The 23945-nt window shown below is 40.7% G+C and overlaps 1 protein-coding gene across 1 annotated transcript in view; it reads left to right on the top strand.

Annotated features, from left to right (window-relative positions):
• gucy1a2 (guanylate cyclase 1, soluble, alpha 2) overlaps window positions 1-22650 on the top strand; it is a 166308-nt gene extending 143658 nt beyond the window's left edge. The window contains exons 7-8 of the mRNA XM_080197232.1: window positions 11391-11545; window positions 20311-22650. Coding sequence (XP_080053358.1) covers window positions 11391-11545; window positions 20311-20518 — 363 coding nt within the window. The 3' untranslated portion in view covers window positions 20519-22650. The remainder of the gene's footprint in view (window positions 1-11390; window positions 11546-20310) is intronic.
• Window positions 22651-23945: the final 1295 nt, after the last annotated feature.

Raw genomic sequence — 23945 nt, 5'->3', positions numbered from 1 at the left:
CTTCCTCTTCTTCCTCCTCCAGCTCATGCTCCTGCCAGCTGCTTGTTGTAAATCGGGTGGGAAGGGCTGTCCCTCATGATGGCAAGACTGTGATGAGGTTTGACACCACTCTGCCAAGAAGCATTATTGCAGTGTGCCTGCTCTGTTAGATATCACATTGCAAGATGCCTTAAAAGCGGAATAGGAATAACGCAAATGCTGGCCTTGCCACAAAATAAAAAAAGGTGACTACTTGGCAATGAAGGCTATTTGCTGATCAAATGGCTAATAACTCTGCTGTGAAGCCCACAAGAATGTGTGCACCATGCATAAAATGAAAGGCTGGATGGAACTGTGGCAAATGCCACATTTCATAATGTACTTTTTATAGTATTTTACTGAATAATCTTTTCTAACATGTTTCTCCACAGTGCTACACCAGAAGCTGCAGCATGACTGGCGATTTCTAAATGATGTAAAGTATCAAACATACTTAAAGTGAGACTGATGCTGTTGGATGTGGCTGTGAGACATTGACTAAGACAGTATATGCTGAAGCCAGACCTGTGAATACTAGTTTGCCACCACCCTTTAGAAAGGAAAAGCTTTGTGAAATTTCTCTTTGAGCAACAGGGCATTGTCTGGTCATGTTACCAGATGTTTTATAGATTAGAAAATCTAAGACTGTTGACTTAAAAGGGGGTTTTAGCTCTGAGTTTATTTCAGATAATGTCTTATAGGAAGTCAGGGTAGAAGAACTATTAAGGTGTTCTTGTGTCTTTATTTTAATAAGTGTTTAAATTTAATATTTAACATCTTCATAAGTAGTCCAAGGGCTACTTACCTTGACTTCAGATACCTCCCCATAATATACAAATTGAAAACTGTTGTGGCAACTTGTTTCGAGTTTCCTTTTGCGATTTTGGCAGCCGGGCACTTACCATCTGTTGTGTGACAACACCATACAGGATAATCATTACAAGGTCTTGATGTTCAAGAAGATTACCTCGATGCTTTAGTATCACAAAGATTCATCAGTTCTAAACATATATGTAGGGGTAACTAAACAGGAACATGTATTGCAAATAATTATTCTTCTTTGGGGATGGAGTATCTTTTAAAAGAAAATGGGTTGTTGTAATATGCCTTTAAGGGATGGCTGTCTGACATCATTAGAAAAGAAATGTCACATGATCCTCAGTTTCACCTTCAGACTGTGAGCAGAACATATAGAGTCCTGCTGCTGATGTCTTCAAGTTTTCTATCCATGTATATATGGTCTTGAATACCTAGTTTAGATAAATGAACTCACAATGTTTTTACCTAATGCCTAATGTGTGACCGGTGCCTTCATATCACTGCAAAAAAAATTGATTGTTATTTTTAAATAGCGTTTGATGGGGTAACGGATCCTTCCTACTACTGAATACGTATTCAGCTGTAGGAGTTAAAAGAGGGTATAAGCTGGAACATTCAATTCCAAAATGGCACTGCCATCCTCAAATTAGCATCCTGACTGATGTCATTATTTGCCTGGTCTGCATACTTATGGGAACCACAATGCACCCACCAAAGTGAACTCTGGCTTGATTCACTATAAAAGTGTACACGCATTGTGATGCCGTTTTGGACTCTAATGACTCTCATAATACCCAAAAAACAGGTCAAACCCAATCCCAATCTCTCACCCAAAGTCTGGTGCTGTTGAAATCGGCTGATTTTCAATCAGTACGTAAGCTTTTCAATTCACAGCAGGGGATATAATCTTCAACACAATGTTTTACCTGCCCCATAAGAATTAACATCCGCTAAGCAATTACTGCCATTCAGAGATGGCAAATTGCTACAGAGGAAGCCTGAGATTGTACAGGGAGGTTATAAAATTATAGCGTGGGACAGAGAGAACACAGACAGATGGGCAGATTGATGGATTTTGAATTTGAGACACATCTGATCCGAGAATAGAAAATGAAATGACTAATGACCAATAATTGGGTGAAAATGACACTCAGGCTTTAAAATGTACAATAAAAGGGTTAATGTAAAAGAATTGAGGTTATTTGCACTTATTACTAATTGTTATTATTAATTTGTGTTCGTTATGCAGTAAATGCCAATAACTATTTGGAGGGGGAGAAAGGAAAACAGATATTTCGCTCAATCTCTCAAAAATGATTGCACTTTATTTAGCTTTTAGCTGGAACAGCATTATGAAAATGTGCTCATTAGAGAAGACAAGGTAAATGGTTCAGTTTTATTGAACTGGCAATTAAAGTCCAGCAAATGTGTTTACCAGCTTCGGAATGCATAAGATTGTCAAGTGTAGCAGCTGTATTGAAATGAACACACAATTATCTGCTTTCTATTTCTTTCAAAATAAATGTGAAGAGTTCATTAATTTTAATAACCTCACAATGAGCTGAACAAATGGAACTTAACATTCAGCAGGTGTGTGTTAAAATATTTTCCCCAAACATGACTGCAGTGAATTAGATCAGTTATACATCACTCTTATACATTCATGCTCAAATATCATAGCCAACATTGACTTTCACGGTGTGTGGTAATTTTTTTTAAGCAACAGCACTAATGATAGAACTTAAAGTAAAAGACGAGAAAATGCGAATTATAGAGTCTTCTCCTTGACATTTTCAAGTCATGCAACTTAGTACCAAAAATATATCTGACACTGGCTTTGAACCTGAGAAAACTTGGCCTTGTTGCCCCACTGTGTCATATTCATCTCCTGTGCTTTTGGCCCTTGTGACGTATACAGGAGTTTGCTAAATAAGTACCAATACATGAGCAATTTTATGCTGCACGCATGTTCATAGGGAATGCCAATTCACTTACTGAAACTCATTTATCGAGCAGAAACTAAAGGTATTTACCCTATCTCATTCCTGGATTCAAGCTTTATAATCTTACATTAATTTTCTAATTCATAGTACTGTTTGAAATGAATGAAACTACTGTCAGTGAAGCTATTAATCTGCTTATCATTGATTTTACAGCTTTGTTGTCTGTTATTCAAGTAACACCTTCCAAGAGCTTTTTTTTCACTTGGAATCAATGAGGTCTGGCCACAAGTCTGTTATCTAATCTTACTTGTTTTTCTTTCTGAATCTGCTGTACGTTTAAAACATTTTCCATTTGTATTTTAGATTTCCAGCATTCTCTTTTGATCCTCTTAAAAATAATCTGAGGTTGAGCAAAATGTGGTCAAGATCGTATGATAATGTGGACTAAATTTTCATACAACATTGTCATTCATGTTTGGTACATCTGTCCAGTTAATTACAAATGAACACTGGCAAGTATTTCAATAGTTTGCACCTACACTGTGTTTTGAGGTGAAATTTTATATAGTTTGTACATAGTCAATTAGTCATTGTCCATGAAGAACCAAAAGTACCTCTATATCTGTGGGGGACAGACAAGTAGTTATATAGCTTGAGGGATGCCACCCTGCATCAAACATGGGGCAAGGCAAGGAAGTCGGCCTCCATGAGCTATCACCATGGGATTAAACTCATGTCATTGACATCATTCTGCATCACGCTCTAGCCATTTTCAGCCAACTGATCCCCCTATAAGTATGTATGTGTATTTTAATGGTTCATTTCCTTGCCTTCTACCCTCTAAATATTATCTACGTTTTAGTTGACAGAAGCAGTTTTGCTGCCACTTACAGAAAGAGGAGAGTGCTTCTCATTATAAAGGATATGTGGAGAGTAGGCATGAAATTTCTATTTCAGTTTTTCTGACTAATCTTAGAAATGCTACCATGGTAACAGCGGTGCTTTGGCAGAACTGCATTGTGGAGTTCAATATTTCTTTAAGGAAAATGGTCTTGTTTAGATGGCTCATCATTGGCAGATTAGGTGTATGGGGAGGGGAGGGTAGAAATTTATTTTAGGCAGTAATGCAAAATGGGAATTAGCATGGGTTGTCCATTATATTCACAGCCCCGTACTTGGTTCCATTGGAATCAATGCAATTTATTATCGGGATGAGCATATAATGGCTGGCCATTGCTATGGCAAAAGTTTTGCACAGATTCCCAAGACAAGCTTCCACCCCAAAATAAAAGAGGCCTGCTGGTTCCCAATCAGGCCCGAAGCACTTGCAAATGCTTTATATTCACCGAAGAAATTTGAATATTACTATTTTAAGAGCCTTTTTTTTCCGCTACAAAAAACCCATTGATCCTAAACAAGTTTATGAAAGGTGGTCATTATTTTTAGGAACATATCTTTAATTTATTCACTAGAATATAAAATTCAAGTTTATAAAAACAGCTTTATAGCTTGCTGTCTTATTCTTGTTCCAATGATGATTCTGAAAATGACTGGAGGTTTGTCTTCGAATTCCCATTGAAAACCTAAATCCCACAAAGTGGAATATTAGAATATAAGAATTATCTAAAATTAACAGATGTCAAAATGTTTATTCAACAACATCCAAATTAAAGTTGACTGTGAAGTTCTGTACACGAGGGTTCTCCTTCATAGAAACCAATATGATGGGTGGTCCACTATATTGGAAGCATATGTAAGCCAATTACCAGGCAAACAAAAAGGTGCTACACATTCAAGGGCAGATTTTTACAGCTCCATTTCAGGTGAGAATGTTCACAGAATGACCTACCCTGCCACCTACCTGCCTGCACCTGACCCGAGTCCCAAGTAAGTGCCAGTCAAGGTGACAAATCCAGCTCTGTGTCAATGAGGCACTTAGGTCGTTATTGTTAGGACCTGTATGAATCCTTTGTGGCCCCAGGGTGCCCAATGGGCACTGTCCAGCCATGTCCCCAACCACCTGGGGGCTCAATGGCCTCCAAGCTCCCCAGTGGCCATCACACCATCCACTAGCAGAGACCAATAGTGATTCTTGCCAGTCTTACGCTTGCTTGAAGATTGAAGATCCCAAGGAGCAAGGAGGATCCGGCATCGAATGTTCTATGCATATTTAAATACTACTTTAAATTTGCTAATGGGCTTCATGTCCTTTGTGGCATGATCCAGTTTGCACCATTAGCAAGGAACATGGATGATTGCAAATCGTTTGGTACAGGGCGTGAAACTGATTTTTAGGCCTGTGCGCTATTTTCTGGATTCAGCATGATCTGCCCCAGGCGCGGCGAGATTGGGAAATCACCCCCAGTATCTATACGACACAGATGCATGATGTTTGGCTGCTTTAACATTCTTACTATTAATATGATTTGATTGAAAATCCAATTGTTTAAATAGACATTATGTTCCCTGCTGCTGCTCTAACCATGGTAGAGGGAGGCCCATGTCAGATCGGTAGCCTGACAGCTTTTACTGGGTAAGCTAGTGTCTAGCAGGAAGTGGGAACCTCCCTTTGGGTGGGGCATGCCTGATGTGCCCATCAAAGATACCCCACCCTCCCCCCAATGTCATACCCTCCCGTTAATCCTCAACCCCAGCCTCTCTACCTGGACGATTAGAGGGGTGAGCCCAGCTATATGGGTGTGAAGTACATACATTTATATTCTTATTTGAATGTCACTCACATAGGACATTGAGGAGAATTCAATGTTGCAAAAATGACACTAGTAGTATGCGATTCTGATAAAACTGTTTAATTGTATGAACTTGCGTTATGGAAGTTATCTTTCTGATGGTCTTTCAATAAGAATGCAACGAGCTGGGCGTTGATGTGTTAAATATCAGTGTTATTGCTGATAAGTCCATGTTCTGTAGCTAGGTGACAGGATTGTCGATCTCAGATTTATACTACCAGGCTACAGAAAAAAGATCGACAACTCCCAATTCTAGGACCTTGTTTTAACAATACTGAGTTCTTGGAATCCAAATGAAAAGACCAACATTAACGCATCTTAATTCAACTATTATTACCACCTTACTTTTTTAATGGAGAAATCAGCACATCATTAATTCTTGATGATGCGAGTGTTTCTCCAGGATCTAATTGAAGGCTGCAAGCATAATCTTGCTTTTTAATTATTATCCATTTTAGAAGGGGTCATTGTTCTTAAATCAGTTCAGCATGAATAGTGATGCACATTTCTCACATCTTGCACGTGCTGTACATGTTAACATAAGATGTGCTTCTGCTCGATTTTCTATAAACATTACAACAATGTGTATTTATTATCATGAATTTAGCTCAATCAAAGTGTGATTGCTTTGGACATTGTTCTTCGTTGAGACACCTATTACTGTTGTACAAGAGAGGCAGACTTTTAAAGGCTTCATTCACAGATGCCCTGAAGTTTGAGATGATCTTTATTTAAGGAATATCGTTCAGGTAGTTGACATTTCACACCTCTGGAGTAGAGTAAAGGTTCAGTGATGGAATGTTTTGCCAAAACCATGGTTTCCAGACTGTTGTCCAAGGAATGTGAGCTGCTTTTGTTCAGTAGACTTGTGACAAATGTAAGGTTTCTAATGCAATAGAGAACTAAGGTAAATACAGAAGGTGCAGAGGGAGAGAAGGAGAGCCTCTTCCTGCCCCACTGCTGCACCACCAGCTCCTGCCTCTTGCCAGGTCCCAAGACAGGCAATGCACACATCCAAATATATTCCATCCGGCCACATGCCTGTGCTGTTTCTGGAGGCACCATAGACACTGCCAGATCGCCTTGAGTATTACAATGAAGCCTGAGGTCAGCACCTAAAACAGCATGGACAGAGGTGGACCCAGAAACAATAGAAGTGTGAGAGGAGAGTTGGGACATCAGCATCTAAACCAGCTATGCAGTGTGTCACTCCAAAAGCAGACCAAGTGCCTTCTGAGTAAAATCAAAGCATGACGTCAAAGGGAAATAGGTAATTGATGGATTGATAAGTATTCTTCTTTTATTTTTAAAAACCTAGTTCATTTGTTAGTAATTGTAAGATGTTAGTATTAGCAGTAATGTTTACTGGCAGTAAATAAGCATATTAGGAGTAGCAGGGGTTATCAATTAAAATGCATAAAGGCATTAATTCACATAAAGATGGTAGTACAGGTGATGTATTGCAGTTACAGTATGTGGGAATAATGGATATCAGTGTGATCTAAGGCAAACATGTGTACTGTAACTGTTTGTGACTCAGTGAGCTGGAGGTTGAGCTGCAGACTGTGATGCAGCAGGGATGGGAAACACTACCTGGAACAGGCTCAAAGGGCTAAATGGCCTACTTCTGCTCCTATATTTGTATATTTGTTTATATGTTCATCTAACATTCCAGAAGGCAGTCATACCCCTGAGGCTAAGGTTGTATGATTTAGTCAGTAGTCAGCAACAGGAGGGTATAGATTCCTTATAGTGCAGAAGAAGGCTATTCGGCTCATCAAGCCTGCACCAACAACAATCCCACCCAGGCCCTATCCCCTTAGACCCATGTATTTATCCTGCTGTTCCCCCTGACATTAAAGGGCAATTTAGCATGGCCAATCAACCTGCCCTGCACATCTCTGGACTGTGGGAAGAAACTGGACCACCGGGGGGGAAACCCACACAGACACAGGGAGAATGTGCAAAGACACATTCTTGATGGAATTGAACCTGGGTGCCTGACACTGTGATGCAGCAGTTCTGATCACTGTGCCACCGTCCTATCCTTACGTGATTGCAAGTGAGGCAAATAAGGGGACTGAGAAGGTAGAGGTGGAGGAACCTCAGCTCTTCCAAACATCCAAAATGTACAGCGTTCTTGCAGTTTGTATGGATGGCAGCAGGGCTGCAAGAAGGATGAGTGAACTGACCGAAGTGCCATGGTATAGGGAGGAAAGCAGATAGGGGGAGTAAATAGGATGGTTGTAATAGTAGGTGGCAGTAAGATGAATAGATACAATCTTTACAGCCAAGAACGTGGGTCTGGAAGCTTGTGTTGTCTGTATGAAACTAAGAAAGAGGTTCTGTTGAGGGCACATGAACTTCTAGAATCCAAATTAAAAAGTAGAACTTCAAAGATAATAATCTCTGGATTATTACCTGAACCATCTGTGTTGGGTCAATAAGATTAGAACATAGAATGCTACAGTGCAGAAAGAGGCCCTCTGGCCCATTGAGTCTACACCAAACACAATCCCACCCAGGCCCTAGCCCCATACATTATACCCACTAATCCCTCTAACCTACGCATCCCTGGATACTAAGGGACAATTTCTTAGCATGGCCAATCAACCTAACCCACACATCTTTGGACTGTGGGAGGAAACCCACACAGACATGAGGAGAATGTGCAAACTCCACACAGACAGTGACCCGAGCCAGGAATCGAACCCAGGACCCTGGAGCTGTGAAGTAGCAGTGCTAACCACTGTGCTACCGTGTCGCATTAGAGAGATGAATGCATGGTTCAAACGATGTGTGGGAGAAATGGATTTCAATTCATGGGGCTTTGGCACCAGTATGAGGGAAAGTAGGGGATGTTCCATTGAGCTGGGCTTGACCTGAACCATGCTGGGTCCAGTGTTCTGGTCAGTAATATAACTAGGGTGGTAGAGGGGGTTTAAACTAAATAATGGAGGCAAGTGACCATTTGAGAGGTGAAGCAGTAAATCAAAGGGAAACAACGAGTTATTAGAGCAGAGTGGTGATTTGGGTAATGCTAACTGTAATGTGACAGGAAGAGAGAGTATAAACTGAAGAATGCACTGATAGATAAGGTCAGAGATTTCAGAAATGGTAAAAAGTCAAAATTAGAGGCTGTGTATCCAAATGCTGCAGCAATTGTAACAAAATTGATGAATTGTTAGCTCAGATGGAAATATGTATGACCTGATAGCCATCAGACAGACATTGTTGCAGGATAGCTAAGGCTTGGACCTGAATATTGAAGGGTATTTGACATTTTGAAAAGATAGGAAGCTAGGAAAAGATAGTGGATTAGCTCTGTTAATTAACAATGTCATTAGTACTGTAGTGAGAGATGACTTTAGCTTGAAAGAGCAAGATACAGAATCAGTTTGGGTAGAGACAATAAATAGGAAATGTGAGAGGTCACACGTGGGACTAGTTTATCAGTTTCCCAACAGTAGGACAGAACATACAGGAAGAAATAAATGGGACATGTAAGAAAGGTGCCATGACTTTAATCTACACATAGATTGGGCGAATCAGATTGACAAAGGTAACCTAAAAGTTTACAGAGTGCATTAAGGACAATTTCCATGGACTCTATGTTCCAGTGCCAACTATTCTAGACCTGGTAATAAGCAATGAGACAGGATTAATCAATAACCTCATGGCAAAAGAGCCTCCAGGAGATAGCGATCATAACATGTTTGCATTTCACATTTAGTTGAACCTCTTTTTTAAATCTCATTCACTTCTCCTTTCAGCTGTTTCATCCAACCCTTGTGCTGCCAGAACAACAGTTGGCAAGGTTCTTAAATATTCTAATTCTGGTGTTGCTGCAGGAAGAGGAATTGATGTAGTGACAGTTTGATGACCTGCAGCAATGTTTTAACTACTTACCAGGACAAAATCTACTGATGAAGGTGCTTGGATGCTAATTACTAAATGGCAAAACTGAAACTCAGTCTAATATTAATGCCATAACAGAGCTCATGCTAAATTAGAATACTTCTATAATTGCAGGACCTATAAACTGTGTAAGAATCATAGAATCCCTACAGCAAAGAAGGAGGCCATTTGGCCCATCAAGTCTGTACTGACCACAATCTCACCCAGGCCCTGTTCCTGTAACCCTACACATTTACCCTGCTAATCCCCCTGACACTAGGGTAAATTTAGCATGGCCAATCAACCTAAACTGCACATCTTTGGACTGTAGGAGGAAACCAGAACATCCGGAGGAAACATGGGGAGAAAGACATGGGAAGAAAGTGCAAACTCTGCACAGACAATGACCCGAGGCCAGAACTGAACCTGGGTCCCTGGCGCTGTGAGGCAGACACAAGGAAGCTGAATCTTGTCTGATTGACAAGTGGAAATGCATGGTTTCTGGCTGAAATGCAAAGAGAAAATGCCAGAGGCCCAACTCCCTGAGCCTTTTGCATTGCTGGAAGTCATAGGATTTCCCTGTGGCAGGGCAGAATAAGCATTCTAATACACCTAAATGAGGAAGATCGGCCTTAATTGAGTCTCTGGCCTCATTTTCTGTTCAGAACACTAATCCATCCAAGATGATCTTCTGAGATGCCTTCTGGCTGCGATTGTTGGACACAAGTGGGAAGATCCCACAGTGAACGCCCATTATTGCTGCTGCAACAGACAGATTTCTGTGCCTTAGTTTTTGTCACAGCCCCTGGTAGGAACATGCTAGTGACCTGAAGCTAGAAATACAGATGGGATCAAGTCCTGATAAGTGAACCACAGTCCTCCAGGTGGCAGGTCCCCATTTGGGAGGGGAATGGATATTGTGGGTGTGTGGATCATAGTGAGGTAATTCAAAGGTATGCCTTGTGTGAGGTGGAGCTATCCTGAGGTTCACCTGCTCTTTAATGCCACAAAGTCTAATTTTGGATGTTAACACTGCTTTCGGTCGATCAACAATGAACTGATGGATAGCGAGGGAAGTATGCAGGTTGGAAGATGATTTTGTTCTTACTCAAACCGTGGGTGGAATTTTCCTGTCCCACCTGCCATGGGAATGGTAATATGTGGGGGCGGACCATACAAAGGTCTGTTGGCTTCCAGTGGGAATTTTCAATCTTGGGCTGAGCGTGGCAGAAAATCCCTGTGTTATTTTACTTGTCAGGGAAGCAGAGGTAGTTTTAGGTGAGCCATATCTGTATTGTTAAATATTAGATTTAAATGGGTTTAACTTAGTGCTCCTATGTAAGAGTAACACTCTAGTGAGATCATGCAAAGTTGTTAGTATATGTGCAGGCTGGGTTAGTCCAGGCTGTGCCTCTGTTGTGCTTAGAGAGGGTTACAGAGTGAAAAGTAAAAAGTCATTCCTTAGTAACCATAGAACCATGGAATCCCAACAGTGCAGAAGAAGGCCATTCAGCCCATCGAGACTGTGCTGACTCTCTGAAAGAAGAAACATACCTGTGACAATCATCTGATGGGAATCCAAGAGGAAATACATAAAAGATCAATTGAATGGTACCTGCCATTTGGTTTCAAAGTGGGGTGTTATCCTTGAAATCTGTGTACATTTGTGCAGCTAAAGGGAAAATAAAGCAGTGTTGTATCATAATGAAACTTTTTGTATTTAATAATCTTTTTGTTGTTATAAACTAATTAGCAATCTTGTGATTCTGTTCCTCCCTGCTTTCTAAAAAAACTAAAAGTTACACTCTTGAGCTAGGATTCCATTCTGGGATCTTGCTGTCCAGTTATAGCATGAACTGGGATTGTCACAGAGTGAACTAATTTCTGTGAGATTGATTGTTGTATTAAGCATTGAAGTAAAATGAATGATTCTGGTATTTAACAAGATAACTTTTTTTTAAAGTTACGGATTGGGATCCATTCTGGTTCTGTACTGGCGGGAGTCGTTGGTGTGAAAATGCCTCGTTATTGCTTGTTTGGCAACAACGTGACTCTGGCCAGCAGGTTTGAGTCAGGAAGTCAACCACGGCGCATAAACATCAGTCCCACAACATACCAGTAAGTACAAAACATGGACTAATACCCAATAGTACTAATTATGGGAGGCTCTTTGACGATGTCTTCCATGTCAAGAGCCCTGGAATTCAGACTGGACCTAGGAGTGTACAGAAAACAATCGTATTTAATGACCACCAGCTCACAGATTTGCTTTACTGCATCATGAATTCACAATACATGGAGTAAAATTACACTGACATTTCAGAGGTGAAACTCCTTCTTGCTTTTCCTGGCTCTACATGAAAACAAGTCTCATGAGATTTTTAATTTTATTTCTAATTGTCTCCTTCCTGTCGTGATGGTTCTGCACCTTAAGGGCTGTAAGCTCCAGAGCTAATGGGCCAAGTGCCAGAAGATGGGATTAGAAAGGACTCCTGGGTGTCCTTGGTTTGGCACGGACAAGATGGGCTGAATGGCTTCCATCTCTGCTGTAACTTTTCTATGGTTCTATAGTATTAGACAGGATTTTTTCTCTTTGCTATGCTTGGGGAACGTTACATTAAATCTTTATCTCCACTGTGCTATACCAGGATATCTTATGACTTCCCTGAAGTATATAGTCATAGAGGTTTACAGCATGCAAACAGGCGCTTCAGCTCAACTTGTCCAAACTGCCCAGTTTTTATCATTAAACTAGACTTAATTGCCCACATTTGGCCCATGTTCCTCTATGTCCGTTTTACGCTGTAACTGGCTAAATGCTTTTTAAGACAAAATTGTACCCACTTCTACCACTACCTTGTTCCAGACACTCACCACCCTCTAAGAATAAAAAACAAAGAACAATATAGCAGAGGAACAGATCCTTCAGCTCACCAAGTCTGTGCTGTCACAAATGTCCTCTAATCTAATATTTTCTTGCCTCTACATGGTCAATATTCCTCTCGTCTCTGCGTATTTATTTGTTTATCTAGATCCCACTCGAACGTTGTTATAGAATCTACTTTCACCACCTCCTCCAGTAGTGCATTCTAGGCATTCATTGCCCTCTTTGTGAGAAAATTGCCCTTTACATTTAAACTTTCCCCCTCTCACTTTCAACCTATGCCCTGGAGTAATTGACCCTTCCACCCTGGGAAAAAGACTGACTATCCACTTTATCTAAGCCTGTCATAATCTTGTAAACCTCTATCAGGTTCCCCCACATTCTCCAATGCTCCAATGAAAACAATCCAAATTTGTTCGACCTTTTTCATAGTCCGTATCCTCCAAACCAGGTAACATCCTGGCAAATCTCTTCTGCACCCTTTCCAATGCATCAACATCCTTCCAGTAGTGTGGCGATCAGAATGGTACACAATACTCCAAATGTGGCCTTACCAAAGTCTTATACAATTGCAACATGATTTTCCAATGCCTATACTTAATGTCCCTGACTGATGCCACACTTGGAATACTGCACGCCATACGCCTTCTTGCCCACGTTGTCCACCTGAGTTTCAGGGAACTGTGGATCTATACATCTAGATCCCTCTGTATGCTAATATTTCTAAGGGCTCTACCATTTATTGACCTTGTGGAACACTGCTTATCACAGACCTTCAGTTAGAAAAGCACCCTTCCTCTGCTATTCTCTGCTTTCTATCCCCAAGCCAGTTTTGTATGGCTTTATGGCTTTTGTTATGGCTTTACTAAAGTCCATATATACAACATCCACTGCCCTGCCCTGGTTAATTTTTCTTGCTTCCTCAAAGAACTCAACCAATTTGTGAGACATGACCTCCCCTTCACAAAACCATGCTGCTTATCACTAATAAGCCTATTCTCTTCCAGATGTGAGTACATCCTGTCCCTCAGAATCTCCTCCAATAATTCCCTCTTGTCTGAAAAACTTGCCCCTCCTGACCCTTTTGTATCTCTCCCCTCTCACTTTAAACCTATGCCCTCAGTTTTAGACTGCTCTACCTTTGGGAAAAGATGTTGACTATCTTATGTATGCCCCTCATTATTTTGTAGACCTATATAAGATCACCCATAAACCTCCTATGCTTCAGGGAAAAAAATCCCAGTCTATCCAGCCTCTCCTTGTAACTCAAACCATCAAGTCCTGAAAGCATCCTAATAAATCTTTTCTGCTCTCTTTCTAGTTTAATAATATTCTTTCTATAATAGGATGACTAGAACTGTATTCCAAGTATGGCCTTACCAATGTCTTGTACAACATCCCAACTCATGTTCTGACCAATGAAAACAAGCATGCTAAATGCCTTCTTCATCACTCTGTCCACTTGTTATTCCACTTTCAATGAGCTATGAACTTGTACCCCTAGATCTCTTTGTTCTATAACTCTCCCCAGTGCCCTACCATTAACTGAGTAAATCCTGCCCTGGTTCAATCTACCAAAATTCATCACCTCGCAATTATCTAAATTAAACTCTATCTGCTATTCGTCAGCCCATTGGCCCAATTGATCAAGATTCCGTTGCAATCCTAGATAACCTTCACTGTCCACTATGCCACCAATCTTGGTGTCATCTGCAAACTTATTTAAGTTCTCATCCAAAGAATGGGGGAAGATCTTATAGAAACATATAAAATTATGAAGGGAATAGATAAGATAGAAGCAGGGAAGTTGTTTCCACTGGCAAGTGAAACTAGGACTCGGGGGCATTGCCTCAAAATAAGTGGGAGCAGATTTAGGACTGAGTTGAGAAGGAACTTCTTCACACAAAGAGGTGTGAATCTTTAGAATTCTCTGCCCAGTGAAGCAGTTGAGGCTACCTTGTTGAATGTTTTTAAGGCAAGGATAGATAAATTTTTGAACAGTAAAGGAATTAAGGGTTATGGTGAGCAGAATGGGGAAGGGGAGCTGAGTCCATGAAAAGATCAGCCATGACCTTATTGATGGCAGAGCAGGCTCGATATGCCAGATGGCCTACTCCTGCCCTTTGTTCTTATGTTCTTATTAAACATTAATATAAATGACAAATAACAGTGGACCCAGCACTCATCCCTGAGGCACGTTGCTGGTCACAGGCCTCAAGTTTGAAAAACAGCTGTCTACAACCACCTTCTGTCATCAAGCTAATTTTATATCCAATTGGTTAGCTAGAATCATAGAATCCCTACAATGCAGGAGGAGGCCATCCAGTCATTGAGTCTGCACGGGCCATAATACCATCCAGACCCTATTCTCGTAAGCCCACATATTTACCCTGCTAATCCCGCTGACACTAAGGTCAATTTTGCATGGCCAATCAATCTAATGTGCGGGTTTGGATTGTGGGAGGAAACCAGAGCACCTGGGGAAACCCATGCAGATGCAGGAAGAATGTACAAACTCTACACAGACAGTGATCTGAGGCTGGAATTGAACCTGGTGCCTGGCACTGTGAGGCAGCAGTGCTAACCACTGTGCCACCATGCCACCCCCCCTCATCCTAGATCCAGTGAGATTTAACCTTTTGCAACAACCTACCTTGCAGTACCTTGTAAAAGGCCTTGCTAAAGTCCATGTAGACAACTGTACTGCTCTCATCTACCTTCTTGGTTACCCCACCAATAAACTCAATCAAATTTGTGAGACATGATTTTCCACTCACAAAGCCATGTTACTTGTCTCTAATCAGTCCTTGCCTCTCTAAATGCTTGTAGATGCTATCTCTCAGAATACCTTCTAACAACTTATCCACTACAAATGTTAGGCTCACTGGCCTCTAGTTCCCAGGCTCATCCCTGCAGCCCTTCTTAAACAAAGGCACAACATTTGCCACCTTCCAATCTTCAGGCACCTCGTCTGTGACTGTTGATGATCTAAATATCTCTTAGGGGACCTGCAATTTCCTCCCTAGCTTCCCACAATGTCCTGGGATAGACTTCATCAGGTCCCGGAGATTAATCTACCTTGATTCACTTTAAGACTTCCATCAATTTCTCTGTATTTTGTACGTCTCAGGACATCACTACTTATTTTCCCAAGTTCCTTAACATCCATGCCTTTCTCAACAGTAAATACTGATGAAAAATATTCATTTAGGATCTCACCCATCTTTTGATATCATATCGTATCATGAGGCCTGTCCTGTAGTGGCAGACGGAATAACCAGTGACAATTCCAGTGGTGTTGAGAGTGGAGTAGACCTCACTGCCAGTGTTTTGTCTAAACCCGCAGGGGCACAGTCATGCAGCAATCCAGAACATATATCACAACTTACATTCTCATTAAGATGCAATATGTGCAACAGTCTTAAGAGGATCACATAAATAAGCTGTACATAAATTAAAAATTGGAACATGCTCATCACCAAAAGTTTTAGCCGTTTACAGTAGGGTTACAGAGGGCAATTGCCCCCTTACCTCGTATTTCCTCATGATCGCTATTAATTTAATGGTTGTAGTTAATAATAGAGAAGCGTCTGGACAGTATTTCAGACAGGAAACTTCTGAAGGATTATACAGCCAAATCTATGTTATACCACTGGGAGGCAATGGCCTAGTGGTATTATTGCTAGATTATTAATCCAGAAACTCAGCTAATCTTCTAGGGACTGGGTTCAATCCTACAACAGTAGATGGTGAAATTTGAATTCAATAAGAAATATCTGGAATTAAGAATCTACTGATGATAATTGTCAGAAAATCCCATCTGGTTCACTAATATCCTTTAGGGAAGGAAATCTGCCTTCCTTACCTTGCCTGATCTACATGTGACTCCAGAGCCACAGCAATGTGGTTGACTCTCAGCTGTTCTCTGAACAAGGGCAACTAGGGAATGGGCAATAAATGCTGGCCAGCCAGCAACGCCCCTGATGAATAAAAAAATGCTGTGGCATACATTTATACAGAAATCAAGAACTGTTCTGTCACCATGATTACAACTATTTTTATTAAACTTTACTTCTGATAATAAACTTGGAAAGGTGTTTCTGCTGAAGTAGTTATTTCACTTTGACTTTTGGCAATGGTATTGGGCTGTAGAGAGCACTGAGGTACCAAATACCCTCACCAGATACCAGACAAGGTCTCTTAAACCTCAGCACAAAGCACAACAATGTGTCAGATCCCTTGTTACTGTGCATTCAGCAACAACACCAAGCAACCCAAGCTCATTTGCATTGAGTGTTATTAAATGCTGGCCTTCATGATAGAGTCTGGTACAAATCCAGCTTGCTGCACCTTGTAAAGTGTGCTGTTCAGCAGTATTCTAATTGGAACCTGCAGCCAGTGAGCATGTGTTTGACAGAAGGACCTGCTGCAGGCTAGCAGATGCTGATCTCAGTCAACATCATTAATATGAGACTGTAAAAATCAAGTAAGTGCTCTTATTAATGCATTTGAATATTTTCCAACACACTCCTAACAATAAACTTCATCACCATTACAGAATTAATTGGTCCTTGCGAACATCTACCTCTCTGAGAATGGGGAAAGGCAGCGCGTTTAATTATTTTGACATTTGCAAGCCAATTTTCAGCAGCCAAAAATTTTCATCTCCCTTATGATTGCGCTATTTTAACCATTGCTGCCTATTTTGGTATTTTACTATATTACTTAATTAATTTCATATAGCTTAATTAAAAATAGGATTGTGCTGCACTCATTTGGGAAGTGTGAAACTGACACCTAGGATCCGGTATGATGAGTAACACGTGCTCCCATCCTGAGCCAGAATTGAACCTCCTGCCATATTGGATTGATTGCATTCATTGGCATTCAGAAGTAACATATAACAACAATAAGTTGGTTGTAGGAATTCTTTTTGAATACAACAGTCACACAGCCCTTATAACTGCCATCCTTATGAGCAGCATAAGCATCAGGGTGGCATGGTGGCACAACTGTTAGCACTGCTGCTTCACAATGCCAGGGACCCAGGTTCAATCCTGGCCTGGGATCACTGTCTGTGTGGAGTTTGCACTTTCTCTCCGTGTCTGCATGTGTTTCTTCTGGGTGCCCTGGTTTCCTGCCACAGTCCAAAGATGTGCAGGTTAGATTGATTGGCCATGATAAATTGCCCCATAGTGTCAGTGGGATTAGCAGGATAAATGTGTGGGGTTACAGGAATAGGGCCTGGGTGGGATTGTGGTCAGTACAGACTTGATGGGCCAAATGGCCTCCTGCTGTACTGTAGGGATTCTATGACTCTATGATTCTGTTCTTGTATATACTTTTCCTTATCAACACTGGACTTGAGGGTTGCCTTCATTTGATTCCAAATATTAATACCAACACTTATTTGAGAAAAAATATTTACAAGAATTCATTTGATAATTGGATATCAATCTAGTATAGAAACACCCTTGTGTAAAGCCATGGTACTTTGTCTGCTAATTTACTTATCTGATTGTGGATCTCAAAGGCTTCAGCTTCTTCCACAGTACCCTACAAACCCACTATTTCTATTACTTTGAAGTATAGGGGCAGTAGGCACCTTGGAACATCAACTTTTCCAAGTTCTCTCCATGTCATACATTATCCTGACTGGCCCATATCTTGTCACCCCTTCTTTGTCATAAGGTGAAATTCCTGGAACATCCTAACTAACAGCATTATGTGAGATCCTTCACCACATGGACTGCAGAGGTTTAAGCAGGTTGCTCTCTACCAACTTCTCAAATGCAACTAGGGAGGGTAATAAATTCTGGCCTTGCTAGTGATGCCAAGAATGAATATTTTTCAAAAGTTGGAAGGCTGCTAGGTTCCCTAGGTTCTCTGTAGTGAGGACACTACAGATGGCCTCCAGAGACCCTGGGCATCCTTGAGCAGTTCTGGTCCCCAAGTGCCTGGCTGCATCCTTAGATGATGTCCTTTATAGATGGGTTGGTGTTTGTTGAGCACATTGGGTATTATGTATGTATTCCTTTTGCTTACCACATCTAAAGTCTACACTCCTGCTCACATGACAGGATAGTTCATAATAAAATCTGTAGTGGGTCACTCAGCCCATTGAGTCTTCTCTGCCATTCAATAAGATCATGGGTGACCTGATTGTGGCCTTAGTTCCACTTTCCTGTCTCTCCTCCATGACTATGTGGCACCCATCCATCAATAGTACAATGGACCGGAACAGAAAAGGACTCAAATTGAGTGAATTTGAGCGAACATCTTGAGTATTCTTATATAAAACAGCACTCACAAAGTAGGGAGAATCTGAAGTTGACATCTCTCCCTCAAGCCAATGAGATGGTGAGGGGAAGAGTAGTGATGCCTGTGTAGTGTGATGGGGTAACATGAATATTTAGTGGTGCTCCTCTGTAGTCAAGTATTGAGGATGTTCAACTTGTCTGAGATGGATCGCAATGTCTTGGAGGGAGGGGGACCTGTCACTTTGACATCAGAACACCCTTTATAAATATTGCCCGAATCTCTGAAGAGCTGCTCTTTGCCAGCGTCTTTAGGTCCTGCATGTAAATTTCTCCAACCTTCAAAAAAAGTTGAGTGGATTTGGGATCCCGCTGATGCATCCACTGACATTCCAGCCAAAACTCCATTCATTGCTGCAGCACCAGAAAATTGCAACCACATATGCAGTTGGAGGCTTTGGCTGCATTTCTCGCTGGAGACCATACAAGATCTTTTGGGAGAAATACGCCCAGTGGGTGGGATTTTCCAGCTCTGTCTTGCCAGCAGGATCATTTGGTCCTGTGAAAATCATTGAACTTTGAGCTGAACCACTAACTAATCTGCAGCAGGGCCCAAATGATTGGGCTAGAAAATCCCAGCCATTCACTTTTGGCTTTTTTCCCACCTTTTTAAATCCCCATTTGGTCCATTTGAAATTCATTGGATTTGAATTTCAACCTGAAACGTTAACTGTTTTTCTCTCCACAGTTTCTGCCTGACATGCTGTTTTTTACATTTTCATAGAATCCCACAATCCCACCCAGACCCTATCCCCAAGCTGGGAATTACACCCGGGTCTCTGGCGCTGTGAGACAGCAGTGCTAACCATTGTTCCACCGTGTCGCCCTGTTTTCTGTTTTTATTTCAGATTTTCAGCATCTGCAGTATTTTATTTCTGGGCATGTACGCTCTCTGTAGCTTTAATGTCCTTCCTATAATGAGTATTCTGAAACAGCACACAGTGCCCTAACTGTGGCCTGAACATTGTTCGTGCAAATTTATCATGACCTCATACACTTTTCTCCATTTATAAGACCCAAGTTATCAATGGCAATTTTTATGATTTTATCTACCTACATGTCATTGCTCAGATAATTATTTGAACTCCTGTGCCTCTCTGTTCATCCACAATTTTCAGCATCTTTCCATTAAGTGTATACTCTGTTTTGCTCTAAAATTGCATCGCTTCTCAGTTGTACATTGTTAAATTGCATCTGCTATATATCTGCTAATTCCACTTACCTGTCTATTCATTTCCACTGTCCTTTTGCTACATTATCTGTGACCAAGTCGACTTAGCGCCCAATCACTGGAATTTTACTGGCCCGCTTGCCATGGGAAATGTAATGGGCGAGGGGGGCGGACCATGGAAAAATCCATTGACCTCGGGTGGGATTTTATGGTTTCGGGACGAGTGAGCCATTAAATCCTGCCCAGTGTCTTTTCTTTGTGTGTGTGATGGCTAGGAGAAATCTCTGATTCAAACTGGGCCTTTTAAATCCTTTTTAAACATTGGAACCAAGAAAAAAGCTTGTTTTTACTTAAACTTTCTGACTTTCTAATTGCAAGCAGTATTGAGTGTTCATTATTCAATGCTTTTCTATTGCCTACAGCCTGGTAAATAAAAAATGTTATGATCTTGGTACAGGACTTTGTGTTGTTTCATTTGATTCTTTAAACCTTTGTTTCATTTTAAATGTAGGCTATTAAAGGGAGATGACAGTTTTAAGTTCATACCACGCTCCCGAAGTGACCTTCCAGAAAACTTCCCAAAGGAAATTCATGGAATATGTTATTTTCTGGAGGCCAATACTTCCCTGCATTCATCAAGGATGATAAGCATGCCTGCCTGCACAAGGAAAAAATCATACAATATTGGGACTATGTTCCTACGGGAGACCAGTTTATGAATTGAAACGTGTTCTCAAGGTGGGTTTGGGAGCACATCGTGCACACATGGTGAGAAGGAAGGCATCACGCGCAGGCTTCCTAATAGCTGAACACTTGCCTGAACGCTGTATCTGGAAGATTCAATTTAAAGAGGTGATAGATGTGTTCCGTGTTCATTGAAAGCATATCCCCTTTTCTGTTAAGGTGGGAAGAAACAAAGCTAGTAATATCCTGCTTTATATAATTTGTGTACAACAAAATTAGTGGCAAACATATATAGGTGTACAAATGCCATGTTGAAAGATTTTTATTGAGCATCATGTAATGAAGAAAGAACATGATTTAAAACTAATATACACAGTTGTGTTCTCTATTAACCTTTTAATGGGGCACCCATCACCACTCTGCTTTCTGACCTACATTGACTCCTGGTTAGACAATGCCTCGACTTTGAAATACAAAGAAAATAGAACAAAGAAAACAACAGGACCTTTGGCCCTTCAAGTCTGCACCAACCAATCTTACTATCTTTATTTTTAAATTTGTTCATGGCCTCACCCCTCCCTATCTCTGTAATATGCTGCAGTTCAAAAACCTTTTGAGATATCTATGCTCCCCTAATTCTGGCCTCTTGAGCATTTCCTAATTTTAATTACTCCACCATCACAGGCTATAACTTCAGCTGTCATGGTTTGAAGCTCCTAATCTCCTCAACATCGCTATGCTTCTTTTTTTCCCTCTTTAAAAATGGTCCTAAAACCTACCCTCTTTAACCAAGCTTTTGGCCTGCTACCCTATGTCACATATTGCACCATATTAAATTTAGTCTAGCAAGGTTCCTGTGAATCACCTTGGGGCAGTTTGCAACATTAAAGATGCTATACAAATAGAATTGACATTGTCTTTGCTGTATTATTGCTCCTTTGCTGAAAGATGGTAGAGATATGATAAGCCAAATGCACTTCTTCAGTCCTGGAAACCTCAATGATTCTATATTCTGCACTTTTTGATTGTTTTCATTTGTAAAAACAATCTTCAAAACACAAAAAAAGGAAGAACAATATTTTTAGTCTGAGAACTTGAGTGAAACAGGAAAACTAATAATGCAGAAGATTGGCAAGTTTAAAAGTAAGAGAAATAAATAAAATAGCATTTAATTGATGACAAATGTTAGGCTTAAAACCGTGTGGATTGTAGGAGGAAGGAAAGTCTGAGGGAAGACGTTCCACAGCTTTGATGTGTGCAGAAGAACCAGTTTATGCAGGAGACTGTGTGGTATTTCTGATTGTAACATGATGAGGTTACATTAGTAGAAAGTAAATAGAATGTGGTGTGCTTGGAGTTTAATAGGGGAAAAAATTGCAGGTTGAAAGATTATTTCAGTGTTAATTTATCAGTAAAAGAAAGCAAAAAAACGAGTGATGTGGCGAGAAAGTGAAGAGAATGCAGATGACAAAGGGATTGATTCCTTATCGAAAGAGATGTTCATGTGCATCATGTTCAAGAGAGTGAGGAACGTGTTAGAAGGGCTTCCTTAGGTGTGGGAGCAATGATCAGATCTTAGATGAGCTTTGGTTTGATAGAGAGTTTAACCACAAATCTATGTTTATTCAGAATGTTTTAGAATAGAATACAATTCCTCCAGGACAGAAGGAGGCCATTCGGCCCACCGAGTCTGCATCTCAGCCAGGCCCGATTCCCATAGCCCCACATATTTACCCTGCTAATCCTCCTGACACTATGATCATTTTAGCATGGCCAATCCACCTAACTTGTACACCTTTGGAATGTGGGAGAAAATTGGGTTTCCAGAAGAAACCCACGCAGACACGGGGGAACATGCAAACTCCACATAGACAGTGATCCGAGGCTGGAATTGAACCCAGGTCTTGACACTATGAGGCAGCAGTGCCACCTTTTATTATACTTTATCGTACATAAAACCAGTTAATACTTAAGACAAAAACATGGTTGTATCCATGTCAAAAGCATTCACAAGTTAATGAATTGTAAAAATACATAATTAGTTGACATGGAACTTCAAAGTCTCTCTGTTTCCCAATTCAGTTTGTTTCATCTGCTAATTGTTGTGAACAGCCATTTATTTGTATTTGTATTTGTATTGCTGGTATCAAATTCTGTCAGAACTTTACAGTGAGTTTAGAATATCCTTATTAACATTTGCTTGGTAATGAAGGATATGGGTGGTTGTTGAAGACTTTCTTGCAATCTCCTTTCCCAAATCCTGATATTGCCTTTAAGCACACTGGCCTCGCTCTTCCTGGAACTGTAAAATCCTGCCTGAGGTAAACGGACCTTTCCATGGTCTGTCCCCTCACTTGCTCCGATTCCCATGGTGGGCAGAACGGTAAAATTTCGGCCACAATCTATTGCGTAAGTTACAGTGTAGATGATAAGAGCAGGAGTGAAATATTTGATTGCCATTTCAGTTATACTTACTTATCTTTGCTCCATATCTTTCAAAACCCTTACCTAATGGAAACCCGTCAGTCTTGAAAAAAGTGGATCCAACATTCCAGCCATTTGGGGGAATAAAATTCCAGACTTCCTAAAGAAGGTCTTCATTATTTCCCTATTAAATAACAAAAGTCTATGTTTAAGAATATGTATCTTTGTTCTGGATTTTTCCACCAGAGGAAATAGTGGTAGAATTTCATGGATCCAACAGTTAGACCGAGCATGATCATTGCGGGGGGGACGGGACGGGGGTGGGGGCAGCATCCCTTTCACATTTTTGTGTGTCAGATTTTTTTTCAACTCAACCAACAAACTCACCTACTCTTTTTATTTAAACAATGTACAAATACAAAACACAGTACAAAATACAAAATACACTTTCAAATTACAAACCAGAATACAGTACAATCTCAGTAATAAATTACAAAAGTAATACCCGATATAACACAATATCAACAATAAACATGCCATTTTTAATACAACAGCACAAACCAACATTGCACAATAACAGACAGCTAGTGAGCATTGTAAGTGATCCACAACCAGTCTTCCAAGGTTGCAAACAATTCACAGTGACTGCAAACTAGCAAGCTATAACATAAACACAGTACTGACAGCTAACACGCTGTCCTTTAACCAATAACAAATAACTCTGGGTGTCAGATTTAATGAAGGGAATGGGACAGCCCTGAAGCTGGAATCAATTAGGTGGTACGTCAGTTAGACTCAATAATAAACCACTCGATCACTGAGCCTTTTGGGATTTAATGGTGGCTCAGGGATTTAATGGGACTCATTCATTTAATGTCTCCTGAAGACCTCCTGGTAAATCTTGCTGGATTTGCCAGTAGCCCACCTTGTTAGGGTTGTTGAGGGAGAGAGACTCAGTGCCTGATCGGGCACTGACCCAGCATCTGGAAGTAGGAAGGCCACTGAAAACCACCCCCACCTTGCATCTGACTTCTCTAA

Source organism: Carcharhinus amblyrhynchos, chromosome 10 (assembly GCF_965287045.1).
Source record: "Carcharhinus amblyrhynchos chromosome 10, sCarAmb.v2.hapA, whole genome shotgun sequence".
NCBI classification, from domain to species: Eukaryota; Metazoa; Chordata; class Chondrichthyes; order Carcharhiniformes; family Carcharhinidae; genus Carcharhinus; species Carcharhinus amblyrhynchos.
Note: the sequence above shows the minus strand (reverse complement) of the source record. Positions and strands in the feature narration are given on the sequence as shown.